At 41.5% G+C, this 15,214-nt stretch overlaps 1 protein-coding gene across 1 annotated transcript in view; it reads left to right on the top strand.

Annotated features, from left to right (window-relative positions):
• FRMPD2 (FERM and PDZ domain containing 2) overlaps window positions 1-15,214 on the top strand; it is a 113,376-nt gene that overhangs the window by 35,323 nt on the left and 62,839 nt on the right. The window contains exons 5-10 of the mRNA XM_039872330.1: window positions 554-742; window positions 2,432-2,564; window positions 3,233-3,320; window positions 4,278-4,413; window positions 6,209-6,280; window positions 8,403-8,577. Of these exons, the coding sequence (XP_039728264.1) occupies window positions 554-742; window positions 2,432-2,564; window positions 3,233-3,320; window positions 4,278-4,413; window positions 6,209-6,280; window positions 8,403-8,577 (793 nt within the window). The remainder of the gene's footprint in view (window positions 1-553; window positions 743-2,431; window positions 2,565-3,232; window positions 3,321-4,277; window positions 4,414-6,208; window positions 6,281-8,402; window positions 8,578-15,214) is intronic.

The following is a 15,214-nucleotide window of genomic DNA, read 5'->3' as shown; positions in this document are numbered from 1 at the left end:
TTTTTTTTTTTTTTTTGCTTGGTGTTTACATGTGACATAAAGTTAAACCAAAAATTATTGACCTTGTGCTGACCACTGGAGATTCTGAAGTGAAAAAGCCACCATCCTTATGTTTCTGGAGCTCACATTCTACTGGAAAGACCTAATGAGACTCATCTAAATAATCTGAGAGAAATGACAGGCTGCCTAGGTGAATGAGTTAAAGGCTGATCCCTGATTTCATCTGGATGCTTGCCATAGGTGGAAATCCACTTGGTTAAGCATCTATTTTTCATAAATATTCCAAGCACATGTGTGGGCTCTCCATGCACTGAAGAGCATTCCAGATTAGAAAGCAGCAAACTTCACACAGCTGGAGCAGAGATAGTTGCTCTGCATTTGGTAGCCTCAGTGATATATCTTGTGTCTATCCTTCAGCTCTCCAGAAGGAGCTAGCATCTGTCTAGTTGTCACAAGAACATCCATTTCTGTTATTCCACACTGTAAACCTGTAAGACACTGGCCTCAGCAGTGGCACCTCTTCGAATATCTCACACAGTGCTCTTCTCTCCAGTCACTGCAGCTCCTGGAGCCCTTGCACTCTGTTCTGCTGACCATGTGCGAAGACCAGCCTCACAGGCGGCTGCCACTGCAGTCAGTCCTGGAAGCGTGTCAGGTTCATCGAGAAGTGGCCGTATACCCAGCCTCTGCCAATCTCCACATCAAACGGCTGGTTGGCTTGGTTCTGGGCACCATCTCTGAGGTCAGTGCAGATCTGTGTTTTCCAACCAGGGAGCCACTAGCTACGTATGGCTGTTGAAAATTAAATTAGCTAAATTATAGTTAGTTAAAATAAAATTAAATTATAAATTTAGTTCCTCAATTATACCTGCCATATTTCAAGTGCTCAGTAGCCACATGTAGCTGGTGATGGCCATACTGGACAGGGCAGATCTAGAACATTCCCATCATCACAATACTATTAGGCAGCGCTGGCAAAGACCAATGCACAAACCTGGATTCCTAATGTGGCTAAGACCCTTGGGATCTTTGAAAGAGCCTATTTACATAAAAATAATCATGTTTATAACCCATGAGTTAGTTCATCTATCAAAATTAAACTCTAGGCCTCACACAGGAAGACTTTCTGACCATGCCTACGTGGTCTCTCACCACCCCCTCTGCTATCTTGTACCTGTGGAGGGTCTCCTTATTGTGTTGGTCACACTGTGCTGCCTACTGCCCTATGCTCTTCTCAGTGCCTAGCAAGGGGCCTAGTGCATAGTAGCATTTGGCTTAGGTCAGATTCCCTTGAAGCAAAGCCAGAAATGGGTTTTCTTATGCAAGTTATTTATTGGGAAAGTACTCCTGGGGGAGGGGCAGTGATGGAAGGACAATAGGATGGAGGACAAGCCAAGCAAGAAGGTAGTCCCAGGAGAAGACAGTTTCTACCTGATCCCATGGGGAGCTTGGAGCATAAAGTGCACCAGCATTGGTCCCTCTTGAGGCCAGGACAGACCTGAGGCTAGAGTGAGGCAAGTGAGGTGCCCATGGTACAAATGCGAGGAGGCTTGAAACTTAGAGGAACCAGAGAAGGCTGGGAAGCACTGCACTTGTATGGGGTCAGGTTGAAGAATCGAGACCAAGACTAATGCAGGGGCCATGTGTATGAAGAGGAGGGGATAACTGGAGGATGGGGTGGCCACTGTCAACAGTCAATCAGAAAATGCCTCTTCCATTCTGTCCTCCTTCTTGGACCCCTGCTCTTTTGGCATGTGGACATGTTGCTCCTACTCATCGGGCCAGAGGATTTGGTGGGGAAGAGGGGTTCATTTGTTTGAAAGACATTAGAGCCTACCATCCATTGGTGTGTCGTTGTCCCCTAATAAACACTGTGTTGACCTGCAGCATTTCCATCAGGGAACCATAAGGTAGATTTTGGTCACTTTTTGGACATTCATTGGGGCACTGAACTAGGTGAGCTGCAATGGGGCATAAAGCTCACAGTGAGGTTGGAGGAGACAGATAAGCAAGCAAATATGATATAATGTGGTATAATCGAAGGATTTGTGAGTACATTGTTGGGGAAAGATGAGAGGATGATTACATTTGCCTGAAGGGAGTGGTGGAGAGGATTAGAAGTAGAGAGGACATAGTTTTGGGTCTTGGAGGCACAGAGGAGCTTAGTGGGGAGACATTAGAGGGAGAGCATGAGCAAAGGCAGAGATGTATAGGAGTACACAGGTATTAGGGAGGTAATGATTATCTCTAGGGTACCTCTGAGTAGTGAGTATATAGTATGTTCTCGGTGCTAAGGAATACATTGTTAGGCTCTCACTGTGTGAGGCAGACACTTTCATGCTGACTCAAACTGACAGGTAGTCTCTATGTGTTTATATAAATGCCCCCTCTTGACCTTTGGATGTGGATGTGCTATGTACTTGACCTTCAGGTGGAGAGGAGAGTTATGGATGAAAGCTCCTCTGTACAGCAGGATAGAAGTTACTTTCTCAGGAATAGGCTACATCAGGCATGCTGTGAGAGCCCAGTGGCACGAGCTCTGGAGCGTCTGCATCCTTGTGGAGGTAAGTACAGTGCATTGAGCATTTCCTGGGTGGGCTCATGCACCTTCTACTGTTTCCTGCCCTTTGTGGGTCAGATGTTCATTCTGTGGTGACAGAGAAAGCCCATGCAAGCTCTACTCTTCCAGGAAGCCCCTAAAGAGAAGGGACTGAGCCTCAGACTGGTCTGTGTCTTAAAGAAAGCTTCATTTGGAGATATAATTTAAAAGAGTTATTTATATCAAACATAAACTCTTTTTTATTGAGTTCTAACTGGCTAAGTTGATAAAACAAATGAAAACATACAACATAAAAGTTTTTCCTTTAGTTTTTAGGTGGAGTAAAAGGAAAAGCAATTCATAAAAGATTGTTTTTGTTGTTTCTCTGAGTGTGTTAAAAGAATGACTTTTAGAATAATCTTTGAATCTACTATTCTTTACTTTTCAACTGAATCTAAGAATTTAAAAAATAACATATTTTTTTTGTCTGTAAAACAAAGTACTCTTTGCCATTAGGCTTTATCTTCCCCCAAAACCTCCCCCAAACCTGTAAGCATTATTTTCATTTTCCACATGAGGAAACAGCTCAGAAAGGTTAAGTAATTTCACCTAGGTCACACAGCTAGTATTCACACTCCAGCTGCCTGCTTTAAGAAATCTGTGTTCTTTGCCTCCACCATGCTGTTTGGTTAGTTTCAGAAAGAAGCACAGAGACTCAGAGTTCCCTGGAGCCTGGTCCAAGCACCTCAGCACTCGGTCATTGTAACTTCTCTGTTAATAGGTAAGTAGCAAGATATACAGAGCTGTGAACTCAGTGTGGAACATTGGTAGTGGTGGTGGGCACTGTATCCTGCTTCTTTACCGATTACTGATGAAAAACCTCTTGATTCCCTAGAAGAAGCTGACCCTATTTCATTGGCAGGTGAAAAAGCCACATTTAAGCAGATATGAAGTCAAGGTAATGAGGGGCCTGATAGCAACTGTGCTGTCAGGCATTCTGTCACTTCTGGGAACTAAGTGCATGCTCCGTCATGGAACAACATGCTTCTATGCCATTGTAAAGATCTATTGACACATTAGGCTGCAAAACAAATAACTAGAAACCATAGTAGCTGAAAACAATAATTTGTTTAGTTCTTGGTTCTGTGAGTTGGGAATTTAGGCTGTGCTCAGTTGGGAGATCCTTCTGGACTCTGTTAGATGCACCTGTCATCAGCTGCAGCTCATCTAGGTAGCTTCTCTTCTGGGAGTGGTGGGCTGTAGTCTGGGGGAGCCTGAGTTCTTTTTCAGTAATAGGTTAGCCTGAGATCATCTTCATGACAGTGGCAGGTGTGTGTGTAGTGTGTGTGTGTGTGTGTGTGTGAGAGAGAGAGAGAGAGAGAGAGAGAGAGAGAGAGAGAGAGGAGAGAGAGAGGGGGGGGGGAGTTTACGCCTCTCAGAACTAGTCTTCCACTACTTCCACCTCCTTCCTTGGCCAAAGTAAGCCACAGGCCAGCCCAGATTTAAGAGGTGGGAAATAGGCTCCACCTCTTGATGAGAAGAGGGACAAAGTCACATTGCAGCCTTAGTTTCTCTGTGCCTCAGCTTCCTTATTTGAAAAATGGTATGGTGCCTCCTTCATAGTATGAGGTGAAGATGAAATAGTGTACACTCCCTGCCCAGCTGAGTACCTGTCTATGGTGGGCTGGAAGCCATTTCTACTGTTAATCATTCCTCCCCTTCTCTGCCCATTGGCCAGTGCTCTTCCAGCTGAAGCTCCCCAGGACCTTCAGGAAGGCAGGCGGCCCAGCTCCGGATCCACTCTCTCCATGGCAGTACAAAACTCACAGCCAACAACTCCTTCTCAAAAGCATTTCCTACAAAGAAAGGGAAAGGTGAGCAAAGAGGATCAAAGGACACTCCCCAAAGAAGTTTGAGCAGAGAGCTGTGGATGGCTGACACAGCAGCTGAAAATTGGCAGGGTTCTCTTGGGGTGTCAAACTCCCTGGTCTGAGATTTCCAAAACTGGACTAAAATAAACCTGAAAGCTGCAATTCAGGGCAATATATGTTTGCCCTGTAGATGCAGTGTAGGATAGAAGGCTGAAGATGCCTGGTTCCACCCTTCAGGAAGTTGACAGCCATGATGTGGCATGGTGACAGAATAAAGTAGGTGATTAGACAGCTGACAAGGCTGAATGTACTTGGAAGTGGCCTTCTGAACCAATGGGAAGTGCAGGAGTAAAGATGTGGGTGAAGTCCAGGCTGACAGAGAGATGGGTGACCAGTGGTCTCTGCAGTGTGCTCAAGCCTGTGGGGACCTCCTACCCGTCGCAGGCAGGCTGGTCTCTGTTGAGGGGTCAGTTTGCTAAGCCAGTGCTGGACAGTGAGTTTGGGATGGTCCAAAGATGCACCTTCTGCCACTAAACAGCTCTGGCATCAGCCCTCAGAGCCACTTCTGGTACTTAGAATAGCACCCTTATCTCAAAGTACAATATTACCATTAGCTGAAATACTGTTTTAACAACCATACAGTGTTGCAGCAACCCTGAGGGCGATCAGTGCCCCCTGGAGCTGTTACAAGTCCCTCCCAGGCAAGCTGTTCACTGAGGAAGCTGCCTCTGCCAGGTCTTCTGTTTTAGCATCTGGACCCTTTTGGAACTTCAGACCCAGATGCCCCCAGAAGGCTTTGTCTGTCTGCCTGTGGCAGAGAGATTTGCTTAAAGCCCCTCAACAAATTAGAGACGAGTTGAACCTGGAGTAGCCTTAGGGCATTATTTTCCTGTGTGGCCCTGGGCTCCCACACTCCCTGCCTAGTCCCTGCTGCCCTCCAAGACCACTCTCAGGTCCTCATGAACTTGCGGGGCGCAGAAACGGGTTCAGGAAAACTTTTTACCTTCTTTACTTTTCTTTCTCATTACTCACTAAAGACGTTTCTACTCGGGACTCTCTCAGGATACAGGTCATGCCTGGCTGGACCTTTGGCCTCTTGAGACAGGAATAATGCTGTGTACCCTGGGGACACATTAGAAGACCCACCCAATCTTCTCATTCACTGGTGTTGGACATGGGCGAGTTTCTTAACCTCTTAGAGCCTCAATTTTCTGCAAAATAAGTTGAGAATATGTTACCTCACAGGTCGATGGCTGGGTCTAAATAATCATGGATATTAAAGTATTTCCCAGGTCACAAGTGTGATACAGACATAAAGTGCTGTGAAACAGAATGGCCGCCCCTACATGCTATTAATTCAACATCCAGAGCTAGAAAAATGTTTCATCTAATCCAAATATAAAGGTATTTTTGTTTAAAAATCTTCTTATTACATATAATATATATTTGTACTATATAAGCTGTTTTATAATTTTGATACATACATACAAAATTATGTAACTGTGCATGAATTATGGAGCTTACAATGAAGTAGACTCTCAACTTAAGAGCTAAAACATCACCTAAACCACAATACCCTCCTATTAAGCTGCTGCTTTCAGATGCCTGGCCTAGGTAAGGCCTCAGCCCTGTTTAGCACCATGTCATTGAAACCTGTTTCCTGTTGACTCTGTGGAAGGGAGTGCTGGTAGGTTGTGGAGGGATGTGAGCCCACAGGGAAACCCAGTCCCGAATTTAGGGATCCAGCCCCATGGAATGTTGACTTCTCTACTGTGAGTGACTCTGGGTGTTCCCCCAGTTTTCCAGGCCGGAGTTCATCCTGCTAGCTGGAGAAGCCCCTGTGACTCTGCATCTGCCTGGATCAATTGTGGTAACTGCCGGGGTTAGGCTGAGCAGGGCAGGAGGGTGGTGAGGGAACTGACCAGATGGGCAGGCCTGGAGGCTGACTGAGCTCTGACTGGGGTGTCAGGCTGGGAGGGCCCCAGTGGTTCTTACTCTGTCCTCCAGGCTCTGCCAGAGACCCCTGCCAAGTTGCATTCCTGCTTCACATCCTTTAGTACTTATACCTTTTAAGAGGAATCTTTGTGACTTTTAGTTAAGTCCTGCTTGTTCTTCCAGACTCAATTCAGCCTTCATCTCCTCATTTAGTCAGAAAATGTTTAAGCATTTAGTAGGTTCCAGACACTATTCCAGGCCCCAAATCTATGATGTGAACAAAAACGCTCTTCATCTGGAACTTACATTCTGCAATTTACACATTTGTCTATTTTCTGGGGTAGAAAAGTCCATCTTCCTCCTTTTGGCTCTTGTGCCCCAAACCAGACACATTGTAGACCCCCAAAGGGGTTGCAGCCTCTGTGTGGAGAGGCACTTGATACCTGAATTTGGGGTGAGTGAGAGGCTTGTCCTTGCTGAGCCGATCTCAGAGAGAGCTTTGGTGCTGCCGGCCCAGAGTGGGGACAGCTGTTGCCATGCTCTGTTCTGAGATGTCTTAGAGTATGTGGGCCTAATTGGGACCCTTCCTGAGCCAGCTTCTTACAGAAGAGAAGTGCAACAGTGGAATATGAGCTTGTGGCTGCACTGGATGTAGGGTGGCAGAGGTCGCAGGGTAGGAAGGGGGAAGGGGAGGCCAGGCAGGTTTTGGAACACAGGCAGCTCAAACCTATAGCCAGAGGTGGGTAGGTAGGACCACTGTGAGCCCAAGCTCTGTGCAGGCTCCACTGTCCCATTAGACTTCACTTAGAAAACACACATTCAAAGATAATAATTAAGATTTCAAGAAGGCAACTACAGAGCATTAAACCCAAGCACAGGGCCCTTCAGAGCACATGGGATAACTCCCGCACTTCCCTCTCCTCTCCTCTCCTCTCTTCTCCTCTCTCTTTCTTCTCTCCTCCATCCCCGACCTCTCTCTCATGGCCCCTGCTCCCACATGTTATCAGGTGTACAGGAGGGTGGGAATCATGGTGGTTCAGAGTGTGCCATGTGATCAGCTCTGCCCAGAATCCCGTGGGAATGCCCTCCCACAGGATTCTCAGATCTGTACTGGTCCCTGGAGTATGGGGGCTACCCTGGGTGTAAGGAGGGTCAGGATGTGACTGTAGGCATCTTGATAGTCACGAATGGACTATTCTCTAAGAACTTCCCTGGGGAGGTCCGGACCAGGCCCAGGCTGGGCTTTGGGGTACAAGCTGCCATGGGAGCAGAGAAGAGAGAGTGTAACTGTACATTCCAGGGTACAGCTGAGGGTCCTGAGCCTGATCTGGAAGACTCATAGGAACTTACCATGTAGAGACAGAGAGGAAGAGCATTCCAGGCAGTGGGCAGTATGTGCAGAGACACAGGCACACCAGCGTGGGGGTCGGGGGTGGAATGATGAGTCTTTCTGTGCTGCTGAGCAGAGGCCGCTGTGGTCAGGGTGAGGCTGTGTGAGTGAATGAATCTAGAATTAATCTGAGTGGGTAAAGAGGCAAAAGGCTAACTGCTATGAGTTTTTGGCTGAAGTTCTGCTGACCCATTTCTTGATGCATAGTAATCCCCTTGCTCCAACCCTCTCTCTTCACTGGATCTTTGCCAGCCCAAACTCATTCTGCTGTGCTCTGGGGGACAGTATCAGGTTGAGGGATACTCGAGGGTGTGTGATTCATTGATAAACCACACCTTTTAGACTGCAGAGCCCAAGGGGCAGCTGAGCTTTCTGTAGGGGAGAGACATCAGTGGGATCTGCCTTCTTGGCCCTCTTGGCTTCTGCAGAGCCTGGCAGAGAGTGTGGATTTGAGTTCTGCTCTGCCTCTTACTATCTGTGCCACCATGAATAAGTAAGTCCCTTACCATTTCTGAACCTCATTTCTCATTGCTGAATAGTATCGAAAACATGCTCATCTCTTAGGGTTGTTTCTCAGTGACATATAAAGTGCTTAGCATAGCAGCTATCCCATGGTAAAGACTCCATGTCTTGTAGTTGTTGCATTTGATGCTATTATTGTTTTCAGACCAAAAAAGGGAAATCCTGTTTGACTCTCAGAGACCTCTGTGTGATACTGCTGAGTGGGCAGTGTCTGGAGGTGAAATGTGACATCACGTCTACAGTGGGGGCTGTCTTCAATGCTGTCATGTCCTTCACCAACCTTGGGGAGCTCACCTACTTTGGCTTGGCTTATCTGAAAGGTAAGTGTCTCCACAGCTGGCCTGGTGCCTCAGATAACCCAGGCATCTAGGTACCTGAGTACTATTCCTTCTAAAAAAAATGTTTGAGACTGGGACACCTCACCTCGCATACTTAGACATTAGTTAGCATGGTGAAGTCTTCAAGTGCTCACGTGCGAAGTGTCAAGTAAGTGCAGAAGATTGTTATGAAATAGTGCATGTGGGTTTCTGTGATTTGCTGGATCTGGTTGAGCAATCTCAATGCACTGATAAGCAAATGTTAAAAATGTTAAAAAAATATTTCCATCTAGGTGGGAATATAAAATGGTGTAGCTAGTGTGGAAGACAGTGTGGTGGCTCCTTAAAAAATTACAAATATATTTACCATATGATCTAGCAATTCCACTTTTGCATACATATCCAAAATAATTGAAAACAGGTTGCTCAGAGATACTTGTATGCCCATGTTTGTAGCAGCATTATTCACAGTAACTAAAATGTAGAAGCAACCCAAGTATCCATTGATGTATAAATGGATTAGCAAAATGTGGCAAAAACTTACAATGAAATATTATTCAGCCTTAAAAAGTAAGAAAATTCTGACACATGCTATAATACAGATGAAGCTTGAGGACATTGTGGACATTTACTTGAGGACATAAAACTAGTTGTGAAAAGACAAATACTGTTTGATTTCAATATATAAGGTACCTAGAGTAGTTAAATTTAGAGACAAAGTAGAATGATGGTTTTCAGAGATTGAGGAAAGTGGAATGGGGAGTTATTGTTTGATGGGTATAGTTACAGTATTACAAGATGAAAATGGTTCTGGAGATGGATGGTGATGGTGGTCGCACAATAAGTGAATGTACTTAACACTCCTGAACTTTCACTTAACTGTGGTTAATATGGTAAATTTTTTGTTATGAGTATTTCACCAATTTCAGTATTTCACAGGAAATCAGCACACCCACCCTAAGTTAAGAATCTGTTCTGAAGATCCTGAAAGAAAGTGTTTTTTTATCTTTCCATCTCTGCCCTTTATTAAGGGTCTTTTCAGTTCTATCAACTACAAATATGCCTTTGCTGTAGTCAAAGCCCTTTAACCACCTTGTGGAGGAATGAGAAGCAGACCAAGCTGGGATAATACGGACCTTCGGGTTAAATTCTGGCTCTCTCAGCCCACCTTCCTGGGTATCATAATCTTGGTTTGCTCTTCTCCTATCTCCAATGGGAGAAGCTAACAAGTTTATTGTGGGATCATTCGGTGTGCCACATGGGTAGGAGGGAGGCTTTATCTCCCCATAGTTCTCAGTAGACTAAGAAAGATAGATCTCTCTCTCAAGTAAAGAGGACAACCATTGCATGCTTTGATCTGATCAGTTGATGTTTGCCCAACCTTTGTAAAGTGTGAATAGAAGAATCTTTAAGAAACATTGTATTTTCATTGATCTGTAATATGCAATTTAAATAAAATCAGTATGCTTGCTCTGGGAGTACAACCTAAGGTTTACCTCCTACTACCTCCTCCTGGTCCAGTGTCAGCCCAGATCCTTCCCATGTGAATATTCTACAGCTGCTTAGCTGGGGTCTCTTGAGTAAATCACTCAAATGTGACCAGTCTGGGATTTGGATATAAACCCACTTGGGAGGGTTTGCCAGCCAAACTATAATAGGGACCTGCCCATTCCCTAGAGAGAAGTGACTCTAAAGGAAGGCTGAGTTGGTATGGGGAGTCAGATTCTGCTGCAAGGACTGAAGGCACAGAAGGCAGGTTTAGATGAAATTTTTTTTTGAGTTTTCGTTAAATGGCATTTCCATATTTATTTACCGAGATCTGGTACTTTTTCATTATAAAAAGCCTCTTGTGTCCACCCGGCCTCATATGGGTGGTAAACATGGTGGAAATCAGTTGACATATGATTTGGGAAGCTATTTATCAAAATCATTATATTCACTGGGAGAAGGCACAAAATGGCATAGATGATAGAGGTGCCTCTGGACACTTCCTACACAAAGCCATACTAATAAGACCAGGAGACTTAGGAGCTTTGCTTAGTACATAGAAACAGACACAGAGAGGCAGCTAAATAGGAAGACAAAGAAGCAGAAACCATACGAGAGAGCAGAGCAGAGATCCAGGAATAATGAAGTCAAACAATCTAATAGATGCAGAATTCAAAATGCTGGTTATAAAGATGCTCGATTAACTTAGAGGAAGAATAGGTGAACTCAGTAAGAACTTTAACAAAGATAAAAAACATAAAAATGGAAATGGAAATTATAAAAAAGAACCAATCAGAAATGAAGAATACATTATCTGAGATGAAAAGTATATTAGAAGAAATTAACAGAGTGGATGAAGAAGAGTATAGAACCACCAATATAGATGATGGGAGCCAAGGTTGCCCAATCAGAATGGCAAGAAAAAAAAGCCAAGAATATAATAATAGTTTAAGGAGTCTTTGGGACAAAGTTAAGTGTAAAAACATCTGTGTAATAGCTGTACCTAAAGGAGGAAAGGGAGAACAGGAGTGGAGAAGCTATTTGAAGAAATAATGACGGAAAATGTCCCTAACCTGGTGAAGGAAATAGATATACAACCCCAGGAAGCTCAGAGAGTCTCAAGAAAGAGGAACCCAAAGAGGCCCACACCAAGATACATCATAATTCAAATGCCAAAGGTTAAATACAAAGAAAGAATCTTAAAAGCAGCAAGAGAAAAGCAGTTAGTTACCTACAAGGGAGCACCCATAAGACTGGCAGCTGATTTTTCAAAAGAAACTTTGTAGGACAGAAGGGCTTGGCACAAAATATTCAACCTGATGAAAACTCAGGATATACAACCAAAAATACTTTATCCAGTAAAGCTATCATTTAGAATCAAAGGACCGATAAAGAGCTTCCCAGACAAAAATAAGCTAAAGGAATTCATCAACACCAAGCCAGTATTACAGGAATTGTTGGAGGAACTTCTTTAAGAAGAAAAACAATATATCAAAATCATGAATAAAGAATAGTAATAACTGCATTCCTTTCAACAAGTACCTCTAATGGAAAAAAATTCAGTGCTTCAACTAAAGGATAGGGTAGCTAAATGGATAAGGAAACAAGACTCCTACAATGCTGCCTACAAGAGATTCACTTCAGATTAAAAGACATACACAGACTAAAAGGAAGGAGATGGAAAAAGATACTGCCTTGATGGACCTAGAGGATATTGTGCTAAATGAAGTAAGTCAGATAAAGACAAATACCGTGTGACTCCACATACATGAGGAATCTAAAGAACAAAAATAAGCAACAATAACAACAAAAATGAAGCAAGCTCATAGATACAGAGAACATTTTGAGGGATATTAGAGAGGAGGGGAGTTGGAGAGTATGGTGAAAAAGGGCGAAGGGATTAAGAAATACAAATGGATAGTTACAAAATAGTCATAGAGAGATATAGTATAGCATAAAGAAACTAGTCAACAGTATCGTAATAAATATGTAAGGGTGAAGAGGGATACTAGATTTAGTGGGGTGATCATTTGAACTCTAATCACTATACCGTACAACAGAAACTAATATATTATTGTATGCCAACTATAATTGAAAAAACTCATAGAATTGTACAATGTAAATATGAGCAACCAATTATCTATTATATTTCAATAAAGCTAGAGAAAAGTTATTATATTCACTCCTGACTTTTTTTGAAGTCATGCACCCCAAAAGTATTTTTTAAATTAGTTTTTATTTTTTAATTGCAGTTGACATTGAATATTATTTAGTGGTTAGACATTTGTATAATTTACAAAGTGATCTCCCTGATGATTCTAATATCCATCTGGCACTAATACTCATCTGGCACCATACATAGTTATTAAAATATTATTGACTATATTCCCTGTGCTGTACTTTACATCTCCATGACTATTGTGTAAATGCCAATATGTGCTTATTAACTCCTTCAACTTTTTCACTCAACACCCCAACCCTCCTCTCATCTGGCAACAGTCAGTTTGTTTTCTCTATCTACGACTCTGTTTCTGTTTTGTTTGTTCATTAATTTTGTTCTTTAGATTCTACACATAAGTGAAATCATATGGTATTTGTCTTTCTCTGTCTGACTTATTTCACTCAGCATAATACCTTCCAGATCCATCCCTGTTGTCACAAATGGTAAGATTTCATTCTTCTTTTATGGCTAAGTAATAGTAAATTATATATATGTACCATATCTTCTTTACCCAGCCATCTATTGATGGACACTTAGGTTACTTCCATATCTTGGCTATTGTGAATAATACTGCAATGAACATAGGGCGCATACATTTTTATGAATTAGTGTTTTCAATTTCTTTGGATAAATACTAAGAAGTGGAATTGCTGGGTCTTATGGTAGTTCTATTTTAAAATTTTTTGAGGAACCTCCAAAATGTTTTCCACAGTGGCTGCACCAATTTGCAATCCTACCAACAGTGCATGAGAATACTTTTTCTCTACATCCTTACCAAACCTTGTCTGTTGATTTATTGATGATGGCCATTCTGACAAGTGTGAAATGATATCTCATTGTGGTTTTAATTTGCATTTCCCTGATGATTAGTGACATTGAGCATCTTTTCATGTTTATTGGCGAAATGTCTATTCAAGTCCATTTTTAATTGGATTGTTTGTATGAGTTCTTTACAAATTTTGAATATTAACCCCTTATCGGATATATCATTGGCTAATATCTTCTCACGAATGGTAGGTTGTCTTTTCACTTTGTTGACAATTTCTTTTGCTGTGTAGTTCCCTTTGTTTATTTTTCTTTTGTTTCCCTTGCTTGAGGTGATACATCAGAAAAAAATATTACTAAAACCAACCTCAGAGTTTATTGCCTATGTTTTCTTCTAGGAGTTTTATGGTTTTGGGACTTGTATATAAGTCTTTAATTCCTTCTGAGTTTATTCTTGTATGGTGTATAAGGTGGTCTAGTTTCATTTTTTTTTTGCATATGTCTGTTCAGTTTTATCAACAACATTTATTGAATAGACTGTCTTTACCCCAGTGTATATTCTTGTCTTCTTTGTCATAGATTAATTGACTATATAGAAGTGGATTTATGTCTGGGCTCTCTATTCTGTTCCATTGATCTATGTGTTTGTTTTTATGCCAGTACCATGCCATTTTGATTACTACAGACTTGTACTATAGTTTGATATCTAATAGCATGATATCTCCAACTTTGTTCTTCTTTCTCAAGATTGCTGTGGCTATTTGGGGTCTTTTGCAGTTCCTTATATATTTTAGGATTATTTGTTCTAGTTCTGTCAAAATGCCAATGGCACTTTTGACAGAAATTGCATTAAAATATAGATTGCTTTGGGTAGTATAGGCATTTTAATGATGTTAATTTTTTCTATCCATGAGCACCATACATGTTGCCATTTATTTGTACCTTCTTCAATTTTTTCTTCAATGTCTTATAATTTTCTGAGTACGGGTCTTTTATTTCTTTGGTTAAATTTATTCCTAGGTATTTTTTTGTTTTTTGATGTAACTATAAATGGGATTATTTTCTTAATTTCTCTTTTTGATAGTTCATTATATAAAAGTGCAATAGATTTCTGAATATTAATTTTGTATCCTGCTACTTTACTGAATTGATCGATCAGTTATAATAATTTTCTGGTAGAATCTTTAAGGTTCTCTCTATATAGTATAATGTTATCTGCAAATAATGACAGTGTTACTTCTTCCTTTCCAATCTGGATGCCTTTTATTTCTTTTTCTTGTCTGATTGCTGTGGCTAGGACTTCCAATACTATGTTGAATAGAAGTGGCAAAAATGGAAATCCTTATCTTGTTTTTGATCTTAAAGGAAAAGCTTTCAGCATTACACTGTTGAGTATGATATTGGCTGTCCATTTGTCACATATGGCCTTTATTATGTTGAGGTATGTTCCCTCTATCTCTACTTTGCTGAGAGTTTTTATCATAAAAAGGTGTTGGATTTTGTTAAAAGCTTTTTCTGCATCTATTGATTGATCATACGATTTTTATCCTTTATTTCATTTATATGGTATGTCATGTTAATTGATCTGTGGATATTGAACCAACTTTGCATCCTAGAAATAAATCTCACTTGATCATGGAGTATGATTTTTTTTTAATGTATTGCTGAATTCAGTTTGCTAATATTTTGTTGAGAATTTTTGCATCTATATTCATCAGGGACATTGTCCTAAATTTTCTTTTTTTAATGATGTCTTTGTCTGATTTTGTAATCAGTATAATGCTGGCCTCATAAAATGAGCTTGAGAGCCATCCCTTCCCTGGAATTTTTTGGAAGAGTTTGAGAAGAGTAGGTATTAATTCTTTGAATGTTTGGTAAAATTCACCCATGAAACCGTCTAGTCTGGGACTTTTGTTTGTTGGGAGTTTTTTGATTACGAATTCGATTTTGTTAGTAGTAATTTGTTTGTTCAGATTTTCTGTTTCTTCCTAATTCAGTCTTGGAAGATTGTATGTTTCCAAGAATTTATTCATTTTTCCAGATTGTCTAATTCATTGGCATGTAGTTATTCATAGTATTTTCTTATAATCTTTTGTATTTCTCTGGTGTTGGTTGTCAAATCTCCTTTTTCAGTTTTGATTTTGACTATTTAGGCCCTCTCATGTT

Source organism: Pteropus medius, unplaced genomic scaffold, assembly GCF_902729225.1.
Source record: "Pteropus medius unplaced genomic scaffold, Ma_sr-lr_union100, whole genome shotgun sequence".
Taxonomy (NCBI): domain Eukaryota; kingdom Metazoa; phylum Chordata; class Mammalia; order Chiroptera; family Pteropodidae; genus Pteropus; species Pteropus medius.
The sequence above is the reverse complement of the archived record's forward strand: the minus strand, read 5'-3'. Positions and strand labels throughout refer to the sequence as shown.